This window comes from Pangasianodon hypophthalmus, chromosome 17 (genome assembly GCF_027358585.1).
Source record: "Pangasianodon hypophthalmus isolate fPanHyp1 chromosome 17, fPanHyp1.pri, whole genome shotgun sequence".
Classification (NCBI taxonomy): domain Eukaryota; kingdom Metazoa; phylum Chordata; class Actinopteri; order Siluriformes; family Pangasiidae; genus Pangasianodon; species Pangasianodon hypophthalmus.
Window position 1 is genome coordinate 4,134,266 of NC_069726.1, and position 23,773 is coordinate 4,158,038.

Here is a 23,773-nt window from a genome sequence, read left to right on the forward strand (position 1 = left end):
CACCTGGTGCCATTGTTTTAGAAATATCACAGATTTGTATCCTGTTCAGTACTAGTACACGCTTATCTGCAGTAACACTAACCGTTGCTCCAAAAAGTGCTTGATGAACGTGTGTGTTTGCAGGAGACCAGACAATATGAGGTGGCTGTTTAGAGACTGTTCAGCACCGTTCTCCACATCTCCTCTCTCCTCTCCGAAAGCTCTTCCCCTTTTCCTGTTCCTCCTCACCCTTCTCCGCTCCGTCCTCCCGCTGAGCTCTTGTACAGTCTATTTTTCTCCAGATGATGCTGGAAAGATGGTGGACAATACAATGTTATTTTTGTAGCGCTTCAGCAAAAATGACCCATCTTTTTTTTCAGTGAGCTGTGAATATGTGCATATTAAGACAATGACGAACAATAACAGGGTGCTTTTGAGAAGTCTCCAGTGTCCGCAAGATGGGACACGTAAGATTTAGACTCCAGGATGAATGAGTGCTCAGTGTTATTTATGTTAATATGCCTGTGTTAATAATGCCATTACTTGGTCTATTTACTACATCGGCGCTGTTGAATGTCTGCATGGGGGTTTTCTTTCCTAAACACTTTGTAAATAAAGTGAATATTCAAAAACCAAGACAGTTGGTGTCCTCTTTGGAAAAGACTGAGAATTGTCTGAGAAAAGTCTTAATAAAAACTCGACATGCAATAAAAAAAAAAGTGTTCCTTACTGATACATCTCTCAGGAGGTTTGGATTATTTGGGTTAAAAGAAAAATCACTATGCACTCATTTGTCAGTTTATTAACTCTATCTAAGTTAGATACACTCAGACCATAACACTATATACTGTAGGTCACTTAGGTGTACAATTACTGACTGTTTCTCTGATCTATTCCATCTATCTGTGGAAAGACACCAAGATTGAACCACCACTGGACAAATCTCATTTTCAGTTTTATTACTGTCATTCTCAGCACAGCAGTGATACTGACATGACAGTGGGAGATGCTGGTACGAGCGTATCAGTATCAGGCACAGCAGTGTTGCTGAGTTTTTTCACACCATTGTGACTGCTGAGTTAAAAAAAAAAACACTTCACCAGGGGCAGACTGAGACAAAAATTCAGGCTGGGAGTCGCACCCCGTTAACAGCAGTTCTGTGAGTATTGCCAGACTGGTTGGAGCTGACAGGAAGTCCATGGTAACCAGATAACCACTCTTTACAACAGTTGTCAAGAAAAGCATTAGTTAATTGCATTAGTTTTAATGCATTACATGAATTGCATGACTTTTTCATACTTTTATGAAAGTGATACCTTCAGTCTCAAAAATGGGCGGGCATATGTGCATAAGTAATTTTCTAAATGACCCACATACATACATTTCTTTAGAGCATGATTACTGTTTTAATATTGAAAAATGAACTTTTATGTAATTTCCATCTACACTGTAAGTGTAATTTCGCTCCTTGTTCTTGACTGTCTGTGGAGTGTAGGCCTCCCTTGGCTAGCTAAATGCTAACTAGCCAACTAGTCACTGACTGTTAATGTACAAAATGTATAAACATTGTGTTATAACTGCTAGCTAGTTAGCTCTAGGCTATATGGGGATGTAACAGAGCTTGCTGCTTATGAAGGGGCTTCATTTTCACACTGAGGTTTCAGAAAAAAATATCCACTGACTTTCAGAAAGAATTGTAAAAAAATATATATATATACATATAAATATATATATATATATATATATATATATATATATATATATATATATATATATATATATATGTTCAGCTGTACAGCCTAATAATGTCAGTTATGCAGTCAGTTGGGGTTTTATTTTCCTAAATAGTGATATTGCAGTTAATACAGACTAATTAGTTAACGTTAGCTACATACTTGACTTTATTTATAACCATATATATATATATATATATATATATATATATATATATATATATATATATATATAACCAAGCCTACCAGTAAAAGATGTGGAGAGTCCATTCAGATATTTATGTGATTAATCTATAGAATTAATTAGGTATTTATATTAATTAGTTGGCTAATGAACTAGTTCATAGGGGGTTTAACTGCATAAGAAGGCTTGTTGCTAAGAAAACTAGGTAAGGTACCGTATTTAGGAGTAATTTTATCCTGTTTTCTGACATGTTTGTCTAAAATAAAATGATAATCATATGTGCAATATGTTGTGAGTTAAATAACTTTATATTTAGTGTAAATTTTTATCATATAGTGTCATGAGAAGCATGGACATGAAATCTACTTCTCTGTGTAGAAGCCAAAATTTTGACATGCTCTTGTTCCGTAAGTCACAGGAATTAGTAAACATTGAAAAATAAAAACTGTAAAAACTGTGAATATAATGTCTAAAATATGATGCTTGCCACCCTCAGCCGTGCCGTTTGACTTAAAGAGTCAACTTATTTGTGAACCACCCAATACCACTGCTTCATCTCTGTATGGTTCACGGAAGAGTCGACTCTTTGAGTCTGCTTCACCATTCATCTAAAAGAGTCGATTCAAAGAGTCAACTTGTTTGTGTACCATCTGATACTACTGCTTCATCTCACTGTGTGGTTCACGAACAAGTTGACTCTTTGAGCTGATTCTTTTAGATAAAAGAATACAAGTTGATTCGCATATCTAAAGAGCAGTAATATATCCTTTTGCTGAAAATTCATTAGTAATCTCTATTCATGATTCTCTAATGCATTTAATCAAAGTGCACCAGTGACTGAAGTGCAATGTTATCAACATCTGAGTTGTTTGGCACAGCATCAAAGAATCGAATCATTTGTCAACCACAGTACTATTACTTCGTACCTCTGTTATCACCTCTTTTCTTGTCTGAATTTAGTGCAGAATATCTTTAGACCCAAAACCCTAAATCTGTTTGTTTCTTCCATTTTTGCCACAGACGTATTCCTCCAATACCTCGTATTGCTCTAAATGTCCTGCCACCCCCACTTCTACCCCCTGCCTCCAGAGATGATCATACATGCCACCTTCATCCTGTCAGTATAACTCTGTTTCTGTTCTAAATATTGGCAAGTCTAGATATTGGCATCTGTCTGTTGGGAATTTGATGAAGCCACTTTGACTCCACACAATTACAAGAAAATTGCACTTTGCACTTTTTCAGCAGATGCAGCAGTATCCAGTGGCCACACATCTTTTTTGTTTTCTCCACAGGACCTAAGCCTTTTGATGGTTTCATGTAAGGTACGGTTTCTCACTCACTGATTTTAAGTAACCGTAACTTTATCCTGGTCAGGTGGATCTGATCTATTCAGGGAACACTGGGCAAGAGGTGGGAATACACCCGGAATGGGACAGTTCATCACAGGGCACCATGCGCTTGTGTGCGCACACACACACACACACACACACCCCTAGTGTTTTATCCCACCTTCCAGCCTCCTCAACATTAAGCCATGCTCCTTCTGCAAAAAAGGCTGCACAAACTGGTAAGAAAGCATAAGGCACTGCTGTAATACAGATATAACATGAAAACTGGTTATTGTCATACTTTAAAGTTTTCATGTTTCAAGCATGTTAACTTGAATTCCCTACAGATTGTAATTCAAGACTGAAATGGAATAACAAAAAGGTAACACAAAACATTATGTCTGTTTCTCCCTCATCCCCAAAGGAGGCGGAGCCTAACACAGCCCCTGTGTCAGACCAGGCTGAGCTGGACAAGGTAGAAAAGTCCATACAGCATTTTTAATCCTATTGCTGTTTACAGAAACACAGTGAACTTGTGTCTTTGGTTTGTTTAAGGTGGTTAAGTGGTTAGTGTCCCACAATATTTCTGATCGTGAAGCAAAAACACTTCTGTGCATTAACAATACACAGTACATTATGGTTGACAGTTTATTGGAAATGTGATCTAAAGTGACTCCCAAAAGACTCCATAGAAGGAAAGCAGCAAATTTAGTCCCAGTTGTTTTAGTGGTGTAGCTTTTTACTATTATTTTATTTGAATTTAGAAAAATTGTGTTGAATCAGAGTTTGCTCTCTCCCAGACACCAAAGCAAGCTTGAGTGCAGCAAAATGATGCAAAAAGCCGGGTCTGCTCCTCTTCTCCATCCCTCTGACGGAGGAAGTGATGCAGGAAAAACCTCCAAGCTGACGGTCAGTCACGCAGCGTTTTTTTTTTTTTTTTTTAATCCTATTGTATTTACAGAAAAAACATGATCTTGAGTTTAAGGCATTGAATGTCGTACAATAATTTTCATTATTAAGACAAAACTATGAAGCCAAAGGCACAATGTTACTCAAAGTGTACAATGCTGTTCTGATTTTATTTTCATGTAATTTATGCACCAATATGCAGTCATTTAGGACCAGGTCTTGGTCATAGCTGTGTTATGCTGTTTCACATGTTTCGCTTAATAACTGGCTCAATACTGAGTGACTGGCTGAGTGAAAACATATATTACAGTACACATATGTCTAGAAACACAATCTAAAATGAATCCCAAAAGACTCTCTAGAAGGAAATTATTTTAGTGCTGTTGCTTGTACTATTAAATTATTTTAATTTAGAAACATTATGATGAATCTGTGTTGCTCTCTCCCAGACTCCAGAGCCAGCTCAAGTGCAGCAAAAAAACATCCATTTGAGCTCTTTTAATGTCTGAGGACTGCTTAAGACCCAACAAGTCAGAGTCGGTCAGCTCAGCTCACGAATAACAGCCAGCTCTTTTGGCTCTTTGCCAGTTTTTTTTTTTTTTTTTTTTTTTTTTTTTATCAAAGCTGGATAAAGTTGTTGGTCTTTGCATATCTATTGCCAAAATTATTCTCAAATCTAACAGTTTAAGCAGTATAAAATCTCTTGTAAAAGCAGCAAGGTGCTAGATACTTGCTTTCTCGTGTGCAGTAAGCGTCCATCAGAGCTTAACATTCATTAACAGTGCAAGTCAAACATTCCTGACTATTTATCCTGATATTCATTTCCACAATACACTACACTACACACGTCATTATAACGAGCTGCAGTGCAGTGTAGTGTAGTCTGACCCTCATGCTTCCTCAGTCAAACACACGTCTTCACTTTCTGCTCTGAATCATTGTGCTGTACCCAATAACTTAGAAGCTGTTAAGATTTATTAAATGCACATCATTCAGAGTTGCACTGTATGTGATGAAATGCATTAGAGAATCATGAAAACAGAATACTGATGAAGGATATATTACTGATCTTTACTGATCTTTAAAGACGTCACATTTGCATGAATGAGCAGGTATACACACACACACACATACATACATCATACATGTATGTATACGTGTGTGTGTGTGTGTGTGTGTGTGTGTGTGTATACACACACATACATACATGACAGATAAATAACGTGTCCAATGAGTATATACTGAGACTTAACTATTTTTATGCTGAACTGCGTATGATTTTTACATTTATAACTATACAACATATAAAACTATACCAAAGTCTATTATCCACATTTTTATAAATAATATATACTGTTTCTTTCAGCTCCAGCTTTCCACCCGTCCTCCTCAAGTGGAAACACGTGGGGCTCTCTCTTGGGTAACGACAGTAAACTATGATTGAATTTGTTCCACGGTCCTCATTGGTTCATGCTTGCGGCTGAATCAACCAATCAGAGAGCAGGAAAATATTACGGTATAACGGAGCAGGAGCACAAAGGCACAACGGCGTCGTAAAACCGCACCAAGTCTAGAAATATGAAATTCACAACGCGATAAACAAACTTCCGAGTAAAGCTAATAATCCTCAGAACAGCGGTAATAGTTATAGATTTACAGTCAGGAGTGAAACGAAGATGAAAACAAAAAAATATGCCACCACCGAGCCTTCTCAAAGATGGCTCCGAGAAGGAAAGCATGGCGCATGCCCAGAAGTCGCTCCGCGCATGCGCACAAGCCGTCCTACGCCAATTTGCGCCAACTCTGTGCAGAGGATGTGGCGAGCAGGCATTATTTTTATTCCACCCGCATTTAAACAGGTCCCGCCTCCTGTTACAGGATTGGCTGGTGGTTTGCACTGACCGATTGGTTGACTGAATGCAAGAATGAAGGTTTAGCCAATCAGAGCGCAGACGACCTGATCGTAGTAGCCAATCAACGCGAAGGAAGGCGGCGGTTTAGTCGGAATACGGGTGGGGAAAAAATAACGCGCGAGCATCAGTGTTGTCGAGTTTGGATGCAACAGCGTTTATTCATGACAACAATGATCTCCGCCGTTATCCGGGACGCTTTCATGGAGTAAACGGGCGTTTTTAAAGCTCTGGTGTGCAGCTAAAGCTTTGTTTTTTGTCCCGGAGCTGATGTTTTGTTTGTCGCATCATGGACGGGGGCGATTTGGCGTCTTTATCCCGCATCTGTGCTCGCTACGATCGGAGCAGGAGGAACAGGCGATACCCAGGCTAGGCCTCAGCTAGGCCAAACACTGCGGCTGGCGGATTTATTTATACAAACTGGCTTCTGCCGCCTGACACCCAGACAGCTGTTTTTGTAGCTGTTGCAGGGCAAATACATCTGTTTACTTGGAAGTTACTGTATTCTGGAAACCAGCGGTTGTTTTGTCTGATTGGGGCGTTAGAGGACTGTTAGCCCCGCTGCTATTTAAGATGGCTAAATAATCAGCTAGCATAACATTGGCATTGGAACGAATAGAGGAATATTTTAAACTCAACCCGCAGAGGATTGTTTACACGCCGCGTGTGTTTCTCTGAAAGGAGGCTCGTTTTTGGATATATAAAGATCCCAGACGTTATTTGTTTGCAAAGGTTACAGGACTTTAAACCCTCTCTTTACAGGATCCTTATAATCGGCTAGCTGGAGTAGCTTAGCCTTAGCCGATCTGACTGCTAAAGCTCAACTGGGTGAATGTGGGATAAAATGGAGACCCCGACTATAGTGTACGATCTGGACACCTCCGGCGGCCTTATGGAGGTGAGCAGCTCAGCACAGCTTCACACTGCATTTGGGTGATGTGCACAGTGTGGCGTGGGAGCCGAGCTTTACCGGGTGCAGATGCTATTTCTTTTCGTTAGCCAGTGGAGCTAGAAACCACAGCAGCTTCTCTTCTAGCCGGCTAACCTTGCTCATGCAAATGGCATCTCTGGATAGGGGTAGCAGATACAGGGCTGGATTTCTGACACAAGTTAAATGCGAGCTTTGCACTCCTAAAGAGGGCTTAAGGAAATGTGAGGAATGTTATGGAGCTCATGCTAGGCGAGGGGTTTTCAGGCCCAACAATGGCTGACACGTCCCGACTCTAGCCAAGGAGGTGGACGCCATTATATGTGCCTCTATATATATATATATATAATGTGAGAGAGAGAGAGGCGTGTTAGCTAGTTAGCATACCGGTATATTTGTTAAATATCTCATTAGTGCTTCACTTTAAAAAAATAAATAAATAAATGACAAGTTTACATATAACGGAAAGAAAAGTAAAGGCGCCAGGTCGGAAATTCTATCCTTACACCCCCACGAAGGCTTTTTTTTTTTTTTTTAAAACAAATAAATATATAAATAAATGGATAAGTTAATGATGATGGTCGTTTGCTTGTGCGCTGTATCTGTATAGCAAATCCAGACGCTGCTCGCGCCGCCGAAGTCGGAAGAAGGTGAGAAACGGAGCCGGAAGTTGGAGAGGAGCAGCAGGAGAGCAGGACGCGCGACCAACCACGACACCTGCGACAGCTGCCGAGAAGGAGGCGACCTGCTGTGCTGCGACCACTGTCCCGCCGCCTTCCACCTGCAGTGCTGGTACATCTCCCCACATAGCGCTCAGCTTCCGGTGCTGTACAAAAAACTACTAAAATGGCTGCCAGAAGTTTAAAAAAAAAAAAAGAAAAACCTGTACTGACACAGTTAGAGAAAATGACACACATTATGAGCTAATACAGGTTCCCAGCCCTGGTCCTGTGATTGTCTTATCACTCTTTCACACCTACTAGTCCATTTGCAAAGTCCACATCAGAGTGCATATTGATACTCATGATTCATTTGCTACTTGCTTTGGTTTATAGGCTCAGTCCACATACTTAAACAAAACCAAAAAAAAAAAAAAAAAGCTCCCTTGGCTGAGGAATGTGTAGTGAAATGTGCTCGTAAAACTCTTCCAGAAATACAGTGATGGAAAATGTAAACAAACCTTTGCCAAGTGCGATCACAAATCCCCCGAGCACGAAGAACAGAGCCGGCGCTAAATAAATGATCGTATAATTATATAAATAACTGCTTTTGTATATCACATTGAGTGTTTTTTTTGTTTGTTTGTTTGCTTTTTAATCTGTCCAGATATCCAGAACAAACCATATTCCTGTGTGTTCACTCAGTTTTGCGTCATATATATAAATTAATTAATTAATGATGATATTCATTTGCTTGTGTGGATTTGGTTCAGTCTAGCAGCTTGTAATCTATAAAACTATAAGGTTGATTCGGTGCTTCATGCAGTCGGGTTGATTCGGAGTCGAATCGCTCTCTGACTGCAGATAAATCGCACTAGATTTTACTTGGAAGCGGATGGAGACCACCTTGCTCAGACGTTCTCAGACCGCTTATTTTGGTCCGCGGCCAAAACCCATTGCTGTGTTCTCATCTGCCTGAATGAACCGCGCCAAAAGGAGAAGCACCAGAGTTCGATTCAGACTAGTTCAGTTGATTAACAGCCCTTCATGAGTTGAAGGAGCAGGAAAAACACAGACATGTGCAGGAACCTGTGCCTCAGTGTATCAGCATGCTTTAGTGTGAATATCATCACTCCAGTTCGTTTGTTCAGTTAAAGAGAAAACCACAGTGTACTGTACTGCTGTTCTCTGTCACAGCACACTATGACATAGTACAGAATGTGTATGTAACCATAACATGTCCCTGATGTTGCACAGCATCCAGCTGTATAAACTGTATATGTGTTTCGTAGCTGCACAGTGAAAACAAACCAAGTTACTTAAATCTAAGAAGTGCTTTGTAGGAGAAAAAAAAATGTTTGCAACTAAGCCATACCCGTCATGGCCTTCTTTTTCTGTCTGCGCTCATGACTGTTGATGTGACATTTGAGAGCCGTCTATCCTTGCTGAGTACAGCTAAGAGTGCACATGCCGCAGTAAAATGTGTAGGCATCCAGTTTACCACTGCAAATGTGCTGCTGCTTTAACGGAGTAAAAAGTCATGGCTTGACGTTAAACTTAAGTCTTGAGTTTTGGGCGAAGTTATTTGATTAACAAGAGATGGGGGGAAGAAGGTTCTGCAAACAAACGAAGAAAAAGAAAACTAGTGAATCTTCAGTTTTTGGATCGAAATAAAGTTTGTCGCTCAGAGACTGACGGCTTTAAGTAATTATCAGTAAAGTTGACTTAGCAGCCAGTAACAAAGAGTGAACTGTCAGTGCAGAAACATTATTGTGTAAGGTTAAGATGATGATATCCTGCTCCACATGTGGTGGTGCTTACACCTGTTAACGGAATTAAAATGACACTCACTGTCATTAGTGCGTGCGTATTACCGCCAAGCAGAAAGGAGTTTGATGAAAAGGGGAGTGACAGCATGTATATAGGTCATGAGTAGGGTCTTGTGGTCTAGCACAGTCTCAGACACACCAACTAGCGCTGCCTTCATGTGGCATCGAATTGAGCTGCAGTTCTACAAGTTGCATGTAAACATCCTTACAACCAAGAAATAAATTTGATACCATAGTTTATGACTTGATGGCGCTCTTTGCCCTTATAATCAACATTTACGGCATTTGGCAGACGCCCTTTTTCCAGAGCGACTTATATTTCTCATTTACACAACTGAGCAGTTGAGGGTTAAGGGCCTTGCTCAAGGGCCCAACAGTGGCAGCTTGGTGGTGCTGGGATTTGAACTAATGACCTTCTGTTATATAGTCCAGCATCTTAACCCCTGAGTTATCACTGCCTCAACATGAGGGATGTTTCAGAGGTCTGTACAATCTTTTGTTTTTAAATTATTTCTAACCATTAATACTCACTGATTAGGCCACAGAGTACATCTCTGACAGTTTGTTCCTTTATGTAAATGTTTACAGAGCAGCAAACGGGAAATAGCTGATGATAGTGCAAATGAATGCAAAGAATTTGGAATCACAACTTAGCAAGTGGGAAACGGGAATCTCCGAGCTGCATGTGAATAAATATACGATATGCTCAAATTTGGACATGCAGAACCTAAACTGTGGAGCCCTGATCTAAACCGTGTTCAGCAGTACATCAGCCTTTTTATTTCCGTCCCTGCGCACTCTTTGGTAAGGCGTGCACAAAGTATTCATTCAAAGCTGACTTTCACCATGGGCAGTCATATGGTCACCACGTTTGATTGGAAATGATTTCTCTCCGGATATAAACTGTTTAACAATGCCGCCGACGGACAAAGACAAAAGAGAGCAGAGCGAGGCTGGTTTGTTTGTACTGAAGGCCAGGTTGTGGAGAAGGGTTATTATGTGGTTATTGGCTACCAAGGGTACTACAGATGTTGAGCAAGATGTAAAGAAAGCACAAGACCTTTCCCCCTGCTGGTTTGTAGCACAGATAAGATCATAATGGTGGTTGACATTGCTCTGTTAGGACTGTCGGTGTCCAACAGTGAGACAAGCGACTTGTTTATACTTTAAAAAAAAAAAAAAAAAAAAAGGCTCTTGTTCAGTAATGGAGTGAATTTGTCTATATATCCATGAGCTCATGCCTTGTCTAGCTGCACTCCATAAATAATCATTAACCATGCACTCTGCACGCCGAGCAGCCGAATGTTCTGGCTTTAGCGTGTATTATAGCATTACCAGACCGGGAGGACCAAGAGAAAAAGCCTTTTTTTGGATTTGTGGTTTTTCCGCCATGACTACCTTATTGGAAATGCAGCCAGATGCTCTCCAAAGAGCACTAAACAGACTTTAGATCTGTTACAGCTGCATGCGTAGTTCGGCTCAGTTACGTTAATGACGAATCGCTTGCAAAAAGCATTCCAGGGTGAATTGGAATCAAATTCATGACCTTGATGCATTTTCTCGCTCGCTTTTAAGCAAGCTAAATGAAATTGTGTGGTTTTCGGAGACGGTCAATATTGAATCTATGCAGCATGCATTGTGCACGCTTGGCTCGGTGCCCACGCTGGCTACAAACCGCCTACGGCTTCACCTCGCTGTCATCAAGTTCGGCTCTTAGCCGTCCCACATTCACATATCCAGTGTAGATGGAGCTGACCTTCAGAGGAGGCTTCCTGCTGATTTGTATTAGAACGAGCTGAGCCGAGAGTGATGCACGGCTTTTGTTTTGGAGGTGATTTGGTTTCAATGTGCCCTGCATGTTAAAGATGGTGCTTGCAAGTAGACTGTAAAAGAAAAGAGATCAAACATCTCTGAAGAGTAACTTGATCTTGGCACCTTGTCCCGTTGAGTTGATATCCAGAGATGGTCAGGATATATCTTACTGATGACCCGTTCATCACTATATCCAATGTCCTGTACCACACACACACACACACACACACACACACACACACACACACACACACACACACACACACACACACACACACACACACACACAAAAAGAAGCTTTCCCTGTTAGATGAGTATTGGAAACCTGTGCTGTTGGCATTCCAGAGACGGCCTGAGGATTAGAAAACAGAGGGCCCCTTTCTTGGAGAGCAACCTGGTCTTCCTGCGCACACAAAGCTGAGTATTGATATATCCTTGGAAGGATGGGGAAGTGAGAGATCGTTTTGTCTAAACACGCGCTCCGCAAAAACGCTCTGTGCGCGCTCTGACTGCATCTAAACCCGAGCCAACGTAAACTAGGCAGTTTTAGTATGGCAGGGCTGTTGGGTTAATGCTATCATGAGCTTGTTTTTTCGTATCAAGTGACGGTATATGCCTAAAAAGGTTTTGTTTGGCCTGGTTGATAGTTTTGTGTTGACTCTTTGGAATTGCTTATACAATGCATCACGATATTCACCGTGCCCAATACAGGCTTGATTTATTCACTAATTATTTTCTGCACATTTTTTTTTTAAATGTCAAATGACCTACTGTTATTGTTACCCTATTTACCGACCAGTTACTTTGTGTGTGTTTTAACCCTAAATAAGTGCACTGTCTTTAATTGCTGTGTTAAATCTTTCCCGCAGTAACCCGCCACTGAGCAGGGAAATGCTCCCCCCTGGAGACTGGATGTGCCATCGCTGCACAGTTCGTAAGAAGGTGAGGCTCAAGTCGGGGATTTTCAGCTTAACCTTCGTGTTCAGTTCAATACTTAAGTGTCTCGTTGACAAAGACTATCGTTTCTACCAGTACAAATATAAGCTATCATTTAATATATACAAAATATCTGTGTTTCAATTATTAGCAGTATAAAAATTTATAGGAAAGACCCACAAATCCTTGAGAGTGTCAAAGATTGAGAGAATCACAAGATGGAAATGGTACAGGAACCAAACATCTAACACTTTTATTTGTTTGTTAGTGTCAGGTCAAAATAGGCAGAACATACTCTCTGTAATGTAAATCGGATTTATCATTTGCAGTGTCGCTACTTTATAGAATATAAAAATATTTAAAATTTTGACACGTTAACGAAACTAGGTCACGTGCAGACCACCAGCACTAACTTTGCTATACATCTTTGCAGAAGCGAGAGCAGAAGAAAGAGCAAATCAACGGCCTCATGCAGGCCAAGCAGACTCCGTCCCCTGCCGCCGAGCTGGACCTGGGCACCCTCCGTCTGGATCCCACCGCTGCTGGCACGGGCCTGCGGGCCGCCGTGGCTCAGGTGCGACTCCTGGAGAGGAGACCGAGCAGCCGTCCGGCCACACCCACCTCCAACGCCTCCTCCACAGACACGCCCACGCCCTCGGAGCACAACGACGTGGAGGAGGACCTGTTGGACGTGGAGGACGAGGCGCAGGGCTCAGAGCCTGAGAGCGGGCCATCTACGCTCAAGAGGCCCTTTGACTTGCTGATTGCCGCCGCCATGCAGAGGAACCCCACGCAGTTCCAGCTACCCAACGACCTCACCTGCACTACCGCACTTCCAGGTAGGGCACATGGGGCTCCTGTGCAATTTATTATAGAAAGCAGAGATCCATCATTTATAATAGACTCATCAATACGTAAGAGAGAATGAAGCAGAGATTTCAAACAAAACACCATCACAAGTAGGCTGATGCAGAGCACTGACTTTTTTCTCCTTAGGCATAGAAAAAGTTGTTTAAAAGGTCTTGTTCTGAGGATTACCTTTTCTGCTCGTACTTTGTTTCTGCTTATAATGCACTTAAAATGCAAAACAGTGGTTCAAAGCTACTCAGCAGCATTGGGAAATGGTGCATTCTCCAGTTTTCCTGTTACGTAAAACATCACAGCACGCTTTAACATGGCAGCGTGCTTTAATGCGAAGTCCTGCAGTCTGGCGTTATATTTGCGTCGTCGGATATAGGGATGTGAATCTCTCGCTTTCAGAGAATATGATGCACATTTCGATACGCAATAATTTTCCTCCATAGGACTTTGCACTTTCCAGTGCTGTGGTTTGTCTTGTTAACTTAAAGGGAGGGGGAAGAGAGGATGGTGAGGACACTGTTTATAGCTGCTATAACGTAAGTGATAACAGGAACAAATGGTTTCATGGACATTCCATAACATTATATGTAACGATACAATGACAAAATGTACATGTTGGTCTTTAATTCCATTATCCAGCTCTCTCTCCCTTTCTCTCTCTCCCTCTCTCTGTCTCAATGCAAACTGGTTCTTGGTTTGTAAATTGATATAGCCGTATCATAGACTTTCGGGCTAATGTTTCCCATTCGAGTCTGTTTTATTCAGTTTACGTTATGTTATAAAATGGCTCAGACAAAAAAAAATGTGCTGTGAAGTCTGATACTGATAACTTGAATTGTACTTGTACGTCGCTGTTAAAAAAAGTAAAATACACCATTACACACAACTGGGGTGATGAATTAACACGACATTATTTACACTCTTATATGCTGCTGTTCACGATGGTTTATAATCTCAGTAAACAGAACAGCATGTCTATGGCATACTTACACTTGGCACACTCCTTGCACCTTGTGTATTTCTGAATGTGTCTTATTGTTGTGCCATGATATTAGCTATGCAGTGTCCTCCTTTAAACACAGTGTCATTTTTCACCATTCTTTCAGGAACCAGTAAAAAGAGGAGGAAAGAGGAAACGACAGGGAAAAACGTGAAGCGGCCGCAACACGAGCTGGACCACTATGGGCTCGTCCCACTGCCCGTCAAAGTGTGCTACACCTGCAGCAGGTAACTTTGGGAAAGAAATGGTCTTGATTTCTGCGTTTTAGCGCATCACTGTGGTACTTCTAAGCTACTTTCTACAGGACTCAGCAGAAAGCATTAAATTGCCCCAAACTGCTTTGTGGCGAGTATAACAATAATTGCACGGAAATCTGTACAACACCCAAAAGGAGGGAGAAAACGCACACTCTAGACTCTGTGCCTGCTTAAACCCAATTAGATGACTTTCTCTCTCCTGGGACGTTTGAGTCAGATGCCCTTTGAAACTGAAGCAGAGTTGTTTTTACCTGCTGCACTTTAAAGCTGAGCCTTACCACGAACCACAAAGTTTTATTAAAAACAAATAGCAGATTGGCTGAGATGATCTTGCATTGCAGGAGCTGTAGGCTGGCTCCGTTGATCCAGTGCGATTATTGCCCCCTCTTGTTCCACATGGACTGCCTGGACCCTCCGCTCACAGCCATGCCCACGGGCAGATGGATGTGTCCCAATCATATTGAGCACTTGGTGGTAAGTTTACTTCGCTCTAAAACAGCTGCACAGTAATAGCAAAAACACTAGCACTACTGAATTCCATTTGCTTAAAATCAAAATCCCTGGTATGGCAAATATTTAGCCAATATAGGAACAAAATATGTGTTTTTACACTAAATGTTGTAGAAGTTTCTTTAGGTGCATACAGATTTGAATCAACATATCAACACTTTGATGTGTTGTGTATCTAAATGATAATTATTTTTAAAAATAATCCCCACAGTCCCCAGCAAGTATGAATCCACTCAGTATGCACCAATTACTTTAACTTCAGCCAAGGATGAACTTTAGCCAAGCTTACAGTATCTCAGTAAATTGTGTTTAACTGAGGAAGCTTGAATTAAAATATGATTAATTCTACAGCTCTGGTCTAGCTGTGCTTAATCTGTCTTTTCCAAATCAAAAGACATCTAGTTAATCTCTGATCTGCTTAATTTCAGCTGAACCAGCGCAACCTGACTCTTAGCAACCGCTGCCAGCTGTTTGACCGGTTTCAGGACCGCATATCCCAGCATGCCGTGAAAGTGGACTTCCTGCAGCGAATACACCGTCAGCACCCTCCTACGCGAAGAGCACCTCATAGTCACGCCAAGAGAACGGTGAAGGTCGGTCCTCAATCAGTATATCTGAACATACAGCACAACAGTTTTAATCGTATTAACCGGGTTCAGTGTCCGTCGTAACTAACAGCAGACTCGGCTTTTCCTGAAGGTCCCAGATGCTATCAAGTCACAGTACCAGAACCCACCTGCGATGATGCTGCCCGCTGGAATCCGGGACGGTGAGCTCATCTGCTCAGGTGCTTCTGAAGCCTCGCCATCCAACCACTTAAGCAGCAATGAAGAGCAACAACAGGTAGTGATTTCTAAAAAAAAATCATCTTGTTATAATACAGAGAAATGTCCTAAGGGCTTGTTGGAAATTCTTATAAATGACCTTTGGCGAATACAGTTAGCCCAGTGGGATTCAGCCAAAAATGAGTCCAAACATGCAATAAAAGATTGTTTTGGTTGTCTGGGTTCACTTTTGACCCTGTCTTTTCTTTGCAGTGGCTCAGGGACGTGATCTCGCTCCAGTGTAGCATCATGCGCCATTTGTCTGCCAAGCAGACGTCATCCTCGCCATGCGACTCTTCGCAGGCGGAAAAGACGGACCTTAAGGACCCCGACTCCCTGAATTTGCATTCTTCCCACAGCATGGACACGACAGCCTCGGGGAAAACGCCAGAATCCCTCAGCCTTAACTCAGAGGAGCACAGAGTGTGCAGCTCCTGCGCTGAAAAACCCTGTCAGAACTGCGGCACCAGCAACGGTCCTGTAGAACGGCCGGCCCACACCAACGGCAAACTCGGGCAGGCGTGTTCCACTGCCCCTGAGGACTCGGATGCACCCCGTTCACACACTCCCTCTGTCCTGGCCCTACCTAATCATGCCGGCCCTGCTCTCATAAAGACTGAAGACTTAAAGTCCTGTGCTGCTACAGAATCCCTTCCTTCTGCTTGTGTTAAATCGGAGCCCAGCCCCCCTCACGCTCAAAGGGCTTCCCCAAGGTTGCCATCCTCTCATGTGCCAGATACCAGTGCAAGCTGCCAGGTGTCTTCAGCGCCCTCCTCTGGTGAGTCCCAGAACTCCATTCATGAAACTGATTTCTGTGGAGAAACTGTTAACCTTTCTATTAACCTCTCCTATTTTCCGCAGATGGGAAATGCAGCGAGGATGCCGTGGCACAAGGCAATGGGTCCGACCTGTTAAATCTGGGAGACTTGTCTAGCTGCTTAAGGAGCATGATGAAGGGAACTGGAGGTGAGTGAGGTGCCAAGTAGCAGCTCGAACCTAAAATGGCAGCTTATGTTTCAATACGCTTTAAGTGAACTGTGTTTTTTTTGTTTGTTTGTTTGTTTTTATTTTTAACAGACATAGAGCTGAACACGTTAGATGAGCGGTTCATCAAACTCCTGGCGTGGCAGCGGATCCAGCAGCTCTTCGAACCAAAAGCACTTCCTGTGCAGAGCGATGCAAAGTTACCTACTATCCCCTCCTTCACACAGCGAAGCCGGCACACTGAAGGTACCATGTCATCTGTTTTAATTTTCCAACTCCAGTGTTCTCCCTCAAATAGGTTTTATGTGCTTCGTCACCTCGTTTCCATCATAAAGACAGAGTTCATCCAAAGATCTCAGTTTCGATGCTAAGAGTAGACCAGTTAACTTCTATATGCAACTATCAGCAAAGGCATTAGCATTTTGGGTGAAGTATTTGGGCATGTCTTGGAACTAAATCAAATTCCAGACTGGAAAAAAATAAATTACAGTGTGGAAAATGTTTGTTTACAGTATTCAAACACAATGTGTCTCATTCCTAAGGTAGTTATGTTAAACAATCAAACCATGCAGGCAGACATTTACTCGTGCTAATAATGCTAACAGACACGATACCTCTAAATGGAATGTGGTGCATTCTTAGAGGACGATCTATCCATCACACAGCCTGTGTTTCTCATCAGACCACTGCGGACCCAGACTTGCTTCTTATTACACACTTACTTACCAAAGAAATTATTAATTTGACACAAAGTATTGGCTGGCCTGTCAGAATTGTAACGTAATGTAATATTGTATACATTAATTCTGAAGTAATTCCAGCAAGAATCACTGACACCTGGGTTATTTTGAAATGAAAAATGTGCAAGAATCCTGGAAGTCTGATGTAATAAGGTATTCATGAATTAGGCACTCACTGCATCTCTCTTCTCTCAGCGCAAAATAAGGATGTACAGGCCCGAGCGACATTTTATCCTCTATCTGGGAAGGGAGCAGCAGTCAGCATGTGCTACAGAAGCCTTTACATTGGAACTGGTGAGTCTCACTCCTACCACACACTAATGGTTAAGATGTGTACAGCACAACCAGACCATTTTTGTCGTCATCATCATCTTAGGTGCTGACATGGACGTGTGCCTTATGAATTACGGCCACTGCAATTACGTATCGGGAAAACACGCCTGCATATTTTATGATGAGGTAACACCCAAATGCTTCACTTTCACATTCTTTTGTTCTAGTTATGACCAATAAGGTGCCGATAGGCAGTATAGTGTTTTTTTTTTTTTTCCCCTAAGATATGCAATTCTGTACTTTTTAGAATACAAAGCAGTACGAGTTGCTGAACTACAGTGAGCATGGGACAACGGTGGACAACGTGCTGTACTCCTGTGACTTCTCAGAGAAAACAGGGCCAAGTCCATCCAGTGGCCTGGTGTCCAAAGTGCAGAGCATCATCCGTAAGTCCTCATTGCTCATTATCAATCAGGATTATGAAATCTATCAGATAAAGCAGTGTTTTCCTCAGTTGTGAACTTTCCATTTTAGGTTGAGGCCTTCATTACATTACTGCTTTGCTTGGTTTTCCCATCCAGGTCGCTGTAAAAAGAGGAAGCAGGAAGAGGAGAAGGATGAGGACCATGGCAATGTTAGCGGAGTGATGAGCAGCCAAGCTGTGGACTCGCACCTCCGGCCGTGCGGCTGCAAAGCGAGCGGCTCCAGTCTCATAGGGGGCAGCGGTGCAGGGTGGGAGGGCACAGCGCTCCTCCACCACGGCAGCCACGTCAAGCTCGGCTGCCTGCAGTTCGTCTTCAGCATCACTGAATTCGCTAGCAAGCAGCCGAAAGAAGAAGAAGAAGGGGCGAGCAGCATCGTGTGCAGCCCCATCCAGCAGGGGGAGCTGCTGACTAAACCCACTGCCCAGATCCACCAAGTGCCAGTGCTGCACCACAACCCTGTTCCTTAGCCCCGCCCACCTCAGGTGCCACCTGCGCCTCTTAACCAGCCTCGGAGCTTGGACTTGTACAAAACTACACGCTCTCTTTCATAATTATTTAATTGTTCATACGTTTGCATGAGGTGAAGTCTCTCTTTTTCTCCCCCCGTCTCTTTCAGAAGCTCCGATTTTGTGGGAGAGTTGCACATAAGGAACTTTTGTGTATGTGTAAATGCAAACGTCATGTTTTTAAAAGGGATCGCGTTCTTGAAATGGCACGAACCAACGATCAAGCGAGAAGTTTCCACTTGTAAAGAAATCAGAGCACGTTCTATTTTGTGCCAGTAACAATAGTTTTTATATAAACACTTTTTTTTTTCCATAAGAAAGAACCTTTTATTTACTCATTTTTATTTAAATGTTCTGTATTTGCAAGTATAGTAACGTTCTGGTGTTCCTTTTTCGCTACCTTCACCGTAGCCTCTTTGCGATTCAGATGTGTGCTCACACACATGCGAATACGCTTACACGTTGTATATATGTCTATGTATCCGTATCCTTGTAATCCGTGTGAACAGTGGGGCATCCACACACACCAACACCGAAATGAAAGGAATCCATTGTATACAGATCATGATGAGGGAAGCAGTGGGTTCTGTGTACATAGAACTATTCTGGCTTTTTTTTTATATTTGTACAGTGCTTCATTTGGTTGATGTTCTGTAGCTATCAAAGTGTTAAGTCCTTTTTTTTTCTTCGATACTGTAGTCATTATGTATATGTCTGTTTCAAAGAGATTTCATCAGAACAGTTTCACGTACTCTGTTCTTACAATTTTGACCAGTCTGTTAAACAATGTAAATATCTAAAGATTTTAAATAACATGCTTTAGAAACACCTTGGCTCGTGGTTTGTTCTTTTCATAGCTAGATAACCTGATATATATTTGGTTGGGATATAAAAGTCATTTTTATACTAAATATCACATTGTATTATACTGTACATCAAATATTAGTTCACTGGGTATCAGCGTTTTCTTGCCAAACTGGGCTATTTTTAAATTACACTAGACTGTAAAAATGTAGAAATAATGAATTAGAAAAAGGCATCATAAGAAGTATAAAATAAATGGTAGAAATAAGTAATTTAAAAATTAAAAAAAAAAAAATTCATTAAATAGCATCATAAGAAGGATGAAATCCTGTATAGAGAACACTGCCAGTGAGTCAGTAAACAACCAACCAATGATATTGCAAGGTTAGATTAAAACTGCCCAGCAACAAGCAGCCTTTAGTATCTAGTGTATGTGTATGTGTTTTTTTATATATATATATATATATATATATATATATATATATATATATATATATATATATATATATATATACATATATACATACACACATACACACACACACACACACACACACAGGAAATGTACAGTTTGGCCCCCACTATTCAGACACAGTACGCAATAGCACAAGGTTTTACGTTTTGGTCCATATCTACCAAAGTCCTACAAACAAAATTTTTTTTTCACTGATTCTTTGGGTTCTCCCATGCCATTTAGCTCCACCCACTTCAATTGTTTTCTTTCTATAATATGCAAAACCTACGTTTGCAAACTAGTCTTAGCAACCTGAGTGCATTGTTTGGATTCACCACCAGAGGGCGCGCTGTACAACACATACATATCTGTTATAGAAAGTGTTTTTTTAATATATATATATATATATATATATATATATATATATATATATATAGTATCTGTTATATAATACACTGTGCCCTTCCTACCGACCAATATTTAGCTAATAGAAAATTGCCAACCCTAAATTAACTTTTTTTTGGGACTGCCTAGAGGAAAAAAAAAACCTTTAAAATCTATTTTTTATTCTACAGTTTCTCCCAGACAGCATTGGAAGTAAAGGGAGATGTCTGGTGTCTCCTGTGTCTTGGCTTTTTCTCCTGAGACAAAAGACCCCAGAATTTCACACATCATCTTGAGTTTCAGTAGAGATTTCAGCAAAGTCGCATGCTGTTCTCTGTATGACTTTGTATATTATGGAGATGTACAGTTTATGTTTAATAATAGTAGCTTGTCAAAGTGTATTTTACGATAAGTACATAAGTGTAGTTTTTATATGCTAGTTTAAATACTTTGAGGAAAGTGCACTAATGTACTTTTTTTTTTTAAATGCTAGCATTTGTAAGTATAATTGAGAAGTACACTAGGTGCCAAGTGTTCTATATTCCAGCTATTATTTTAGTTGTAGATGTAGTAATACAGGTTTAAAAAGAATTTGAATATGAAAAATATACTCAGGTCTACTTATTGAACTTGTTTACCATGTAGCTCTTCAGCCAACACTTGAACATAACTTGACTCCAGAAACTACCCAGTGTAAAACAGGCAGAAAAATTCTTTTACACATTAATTAACAGCTTCCCACACTCTCAGAAATAAAGGTACTAAACTGTTTAATGCAGTAGTACCGTTAAGGGTATTACTTTTGTACTTTTAATTTATCACTCATGTTAACAGTGACACTGTTACTGACACGACAGCCAACAGATTATGTAACCTAATGACGTAGTGAGATTCAATGCAGTGCTGTGGCTTTCCCATTGCCTGTGTTTGCACCTAAACAGCGCAACAGACAGAGTGACATAGAGCAGATTCAGTGATCAACAGGGTGAACATCTTGCACTTGTATCTTATTGAAACACTACAGCGTTTCTTTTGAGGATGATAAACAGCAACACGTCCAAAGGCCATCATGCAACACCCTCATTAATACAGCAGGCGTCAGTAGGGTGTTGCATGATGGCCTTTGTTCATCCTGCTGATCATCGAACCCTGCTCTCTGTAACTCTGTCTGTTGCGCTGTTTAGGTGCAAACACAGGCATTGGGAAAGCCACAGCACTAGAACTTGCCAAAAGGGGAGCACACGTGATACTGGCCTGCAGGGACACGCAGCTCGATGAGACTGCTCTAAATGATATTAAAAAGGTAGAACTTGAATCCCAAATTCCATCCTATTTGACATTTTTAGGAGACCAGCTGGGATTCACATCAGTGCCTTAGATCTGAAATTAGCTACTGTAATCACAAAGTGGGTGTTTGAGACTGTTTGAACTAACTACATCTTCACTGGTATTCTTTTTAGCCTCTGGCTTGCTACCATCTAGAACCAGTTCTGCATGATTCTCTTACATCATCAGAGCATCAGGCACACGGTGTATCCATGATCAATTCTCGGCTCATCATCTCATGTTTGACATGTTTCTGAACCACAAAGTAACTTTTGTACATCACTTCTGCAATGCGTCAAGTTTTTACACGATAGGACATACACTCAGGTCAGACAAAGGCTATAGTAGCATACAACTACGCCGAGCAGAAAAGCATCTCACAATGCACAGTACATGAAGCTTGAGGTGGATGGGCTGCAACAGCAGAAGCCCATGTCGAGTTCTACTCCTGTCAGCCAAGAACAGAAATCTGAGGCTAACATGGGCACAGGCTCACCGAAACTGGACAGCTGAAGTTTGGAAAAAGACCACGCTAAGGGGTCCATGAAATTTCTTTTTCCTCTGTCTATAAATTACTTAATGTACTTCATGTTCATCTACTTAATTACTGTTTCCTTACTTTTTATTGCCACTTTTCTACCAGAGTTACTTGCTTATATATGCAAAAAAGAATTTTGTGTATGGGTAACTACTTCCGTTTAAATGTCTTCTTTATATATCAGGAAGGTGTGCCATTTCCTCTGCACATTTACCTTTAAACATTCACATCCAAAGGGCCCAACAGCGAGTCTTTGGTAGCTGTGGGATTTGAACTTACAATCTTCCAATAACTAGTCCAGAATAATAACCGAAAATGACACTTTTAATTAATTTAAATAGATAGTTATTATGAATATTGTGGTCTGAACTTGGGTTCACACAGAGTGAAACTCCGGCAACCATTTTCATGTGACCACAGATCGAGTTTATGAGTCGAACATCGACTTCGACTGCATCAGTACTCACACAGATCTAAGCCAGGGGAAGTCACTGTTAGACATGTGGTTTACTCCCATAGAAAACTCACACAAAAGAGCACAAATGTCACCTGCTACAGTGTTCATCCAGGTTTGGGCACAACACGTTCCACCAGAAGCAGTAAACACCAGTGCATGTCCAACAATCATCCTAGAAAGCTTATTTCTACTGTCTGATCTCTTTCTAGGGTTTGTAAAAACGGACATTGTCAGTCCTATCCAACTACAGGTTAAGATGATCTTTAAGCCAATCTTCGCACTGTTCTACTTGAATGCAGAATCAGGAGCTCAGACTTCTCTCGACTGCGCTCTACAGGACGGCATTGAACACCTGAGTGGATGCTACTTTTCCAGGCGCGAGGTGGAGGACATGGACCCTAAGGCTAAAGACGACGCAATAGAGAAGAAGCTTTGAGAAGTCAGTGAAAGACTCTGTGGCCTAGCTTGACCTGGTGCACATTAGGGATGTACTTTGCATCACATTCTAATCAGGTACCAAGATACATCTCTAATAATTAAGAAACTTGCATGCAGTAAGATAGGTGTGATGTGGTGAAGAGGGTGACATCTGTTTGTGTCCTTTGAATAGGTGTGTTTTCACAGTGCGAGATGGTAAACACCCGACTCCACCCATGGGTGTGAATGCAAACGCAAACTGAGAGCATTACAGCTTTTAATAGGCACTAAATGTCACACTTTTCTCTTTTAAAGAGTCTCCAAGACTTATTATGTATTTTTAATTATATCAGTAACTTTTTATCATGATTTAACTTCTATTTTATTTGAACCTATCTTAGTCTGGGGAAAAAAAGATTAACTCTAAGATGGTGTATATACATTATGTGTGTGTATATATATACACACACACACACACACACACACACACACACACACACACACATACATATATAAGCTATCTTTCGGCATTCCTGTGATAAATACGTCAAGCATGAAGTCACCAGCCTTAACATTCAAGCTGGCAAAATTCCTGTGATTCCTAAATAGGGTAGCTAAGCCAACTGCACACCTTCACATGACGTAAACACTGAGTAATCTGAGAACTCACTCACTGTGTTCATGGACAGACCTTGGGTGAATTAACTTATTTTTTATTTTAATTTGATATGGAAAGAGGTTGG

At 41.2% G+C, this 23,773-nt stretch overlaps 2 protein-coding genes and 1 pseudogene across 2 annotated transcripts in view; all 3 read left to right on the plus strand.

The window, feature by feature from the left end:
* The window catches only part of sez6a (seizure related 6 homolog a), a 122,575-nt gene extending 121,960 nt beyond the window's left edge, over nt 1-615 (plus strand). The window contains exon 19 of the mRNA XM_034312480.2: nt 124-615. The gene's annotated coding sequence lies outside the window, so the exon portion shown is untranslated. The remainder of the gene's footprint in view (nt 1-123) is intronic.
* Nucleotides 616-5,664: 5,049 nt separating this feature from the next.
* Nucleotides 5,665-19,478, plus strand: phf12a (PHD finger protein 12a). The gene is made up of 15 exons (XM_026943742.3): nt 5,665-6,944; nt 7,585-7,766; nt 12,144-12,216; nt 12,644-13,049; nt 14,178-14,298; nt 14,670-14,802; nt 15,267-15,431; nt 15,538-15,681; nt 15,876-16,440; nt 16,524-16,628; nt 16,740-16,892; nt 17,582-17,680; nt 17,763-17,845; nt 17,967-18,105; nt 18,241-19,478. The coding sequence occupies exons 1-15, from the start codon at nt 6,879-6,881 to the stop codon at nt 18,609-18,611; spliced, it is 2,805 nt and encodes a 934-aa protein (XP_026799543.3). The 5' UTR covers nt 5,665-6,878; the 3' UTR covers nt 18,612-19,478.
* A 296-nt stretch (nt 19,479-19,774) lies between these two features.
* Nucleotides 19,775-23,458, plus strand: LOC128320979 (uncharacterized; annotated as a pseudogene).
* The last annotated feature ends 315 nt before the right edge of the window (nt 23,459-23,773 follow it).

Excerpts from the sequence above, each read along its gene's own strand:
- phf12a (XM_026943742.3), top strand. The coding sequence starts at position 6,879 with ATGTGGGATAAAATGGAGACCCCGACTATAGTGTACGATCTGGACACC. Across the intron at positions 7,767-12,143 it reads GCCTTCCACCTGCAGTGCTG|TAACCCGCCACTGAGCAGGG; the intron begins GTACATCTCCCC and ends TCTTTCCCGCAG. Across the intron at positions 14,803-15,266 it reads ATCATATTGAGCACTTGGTG|CTGAACCAGCGCAACCTGAC; the intron begins GTAAGTTTACTT and ends GCTTAATTTCAG.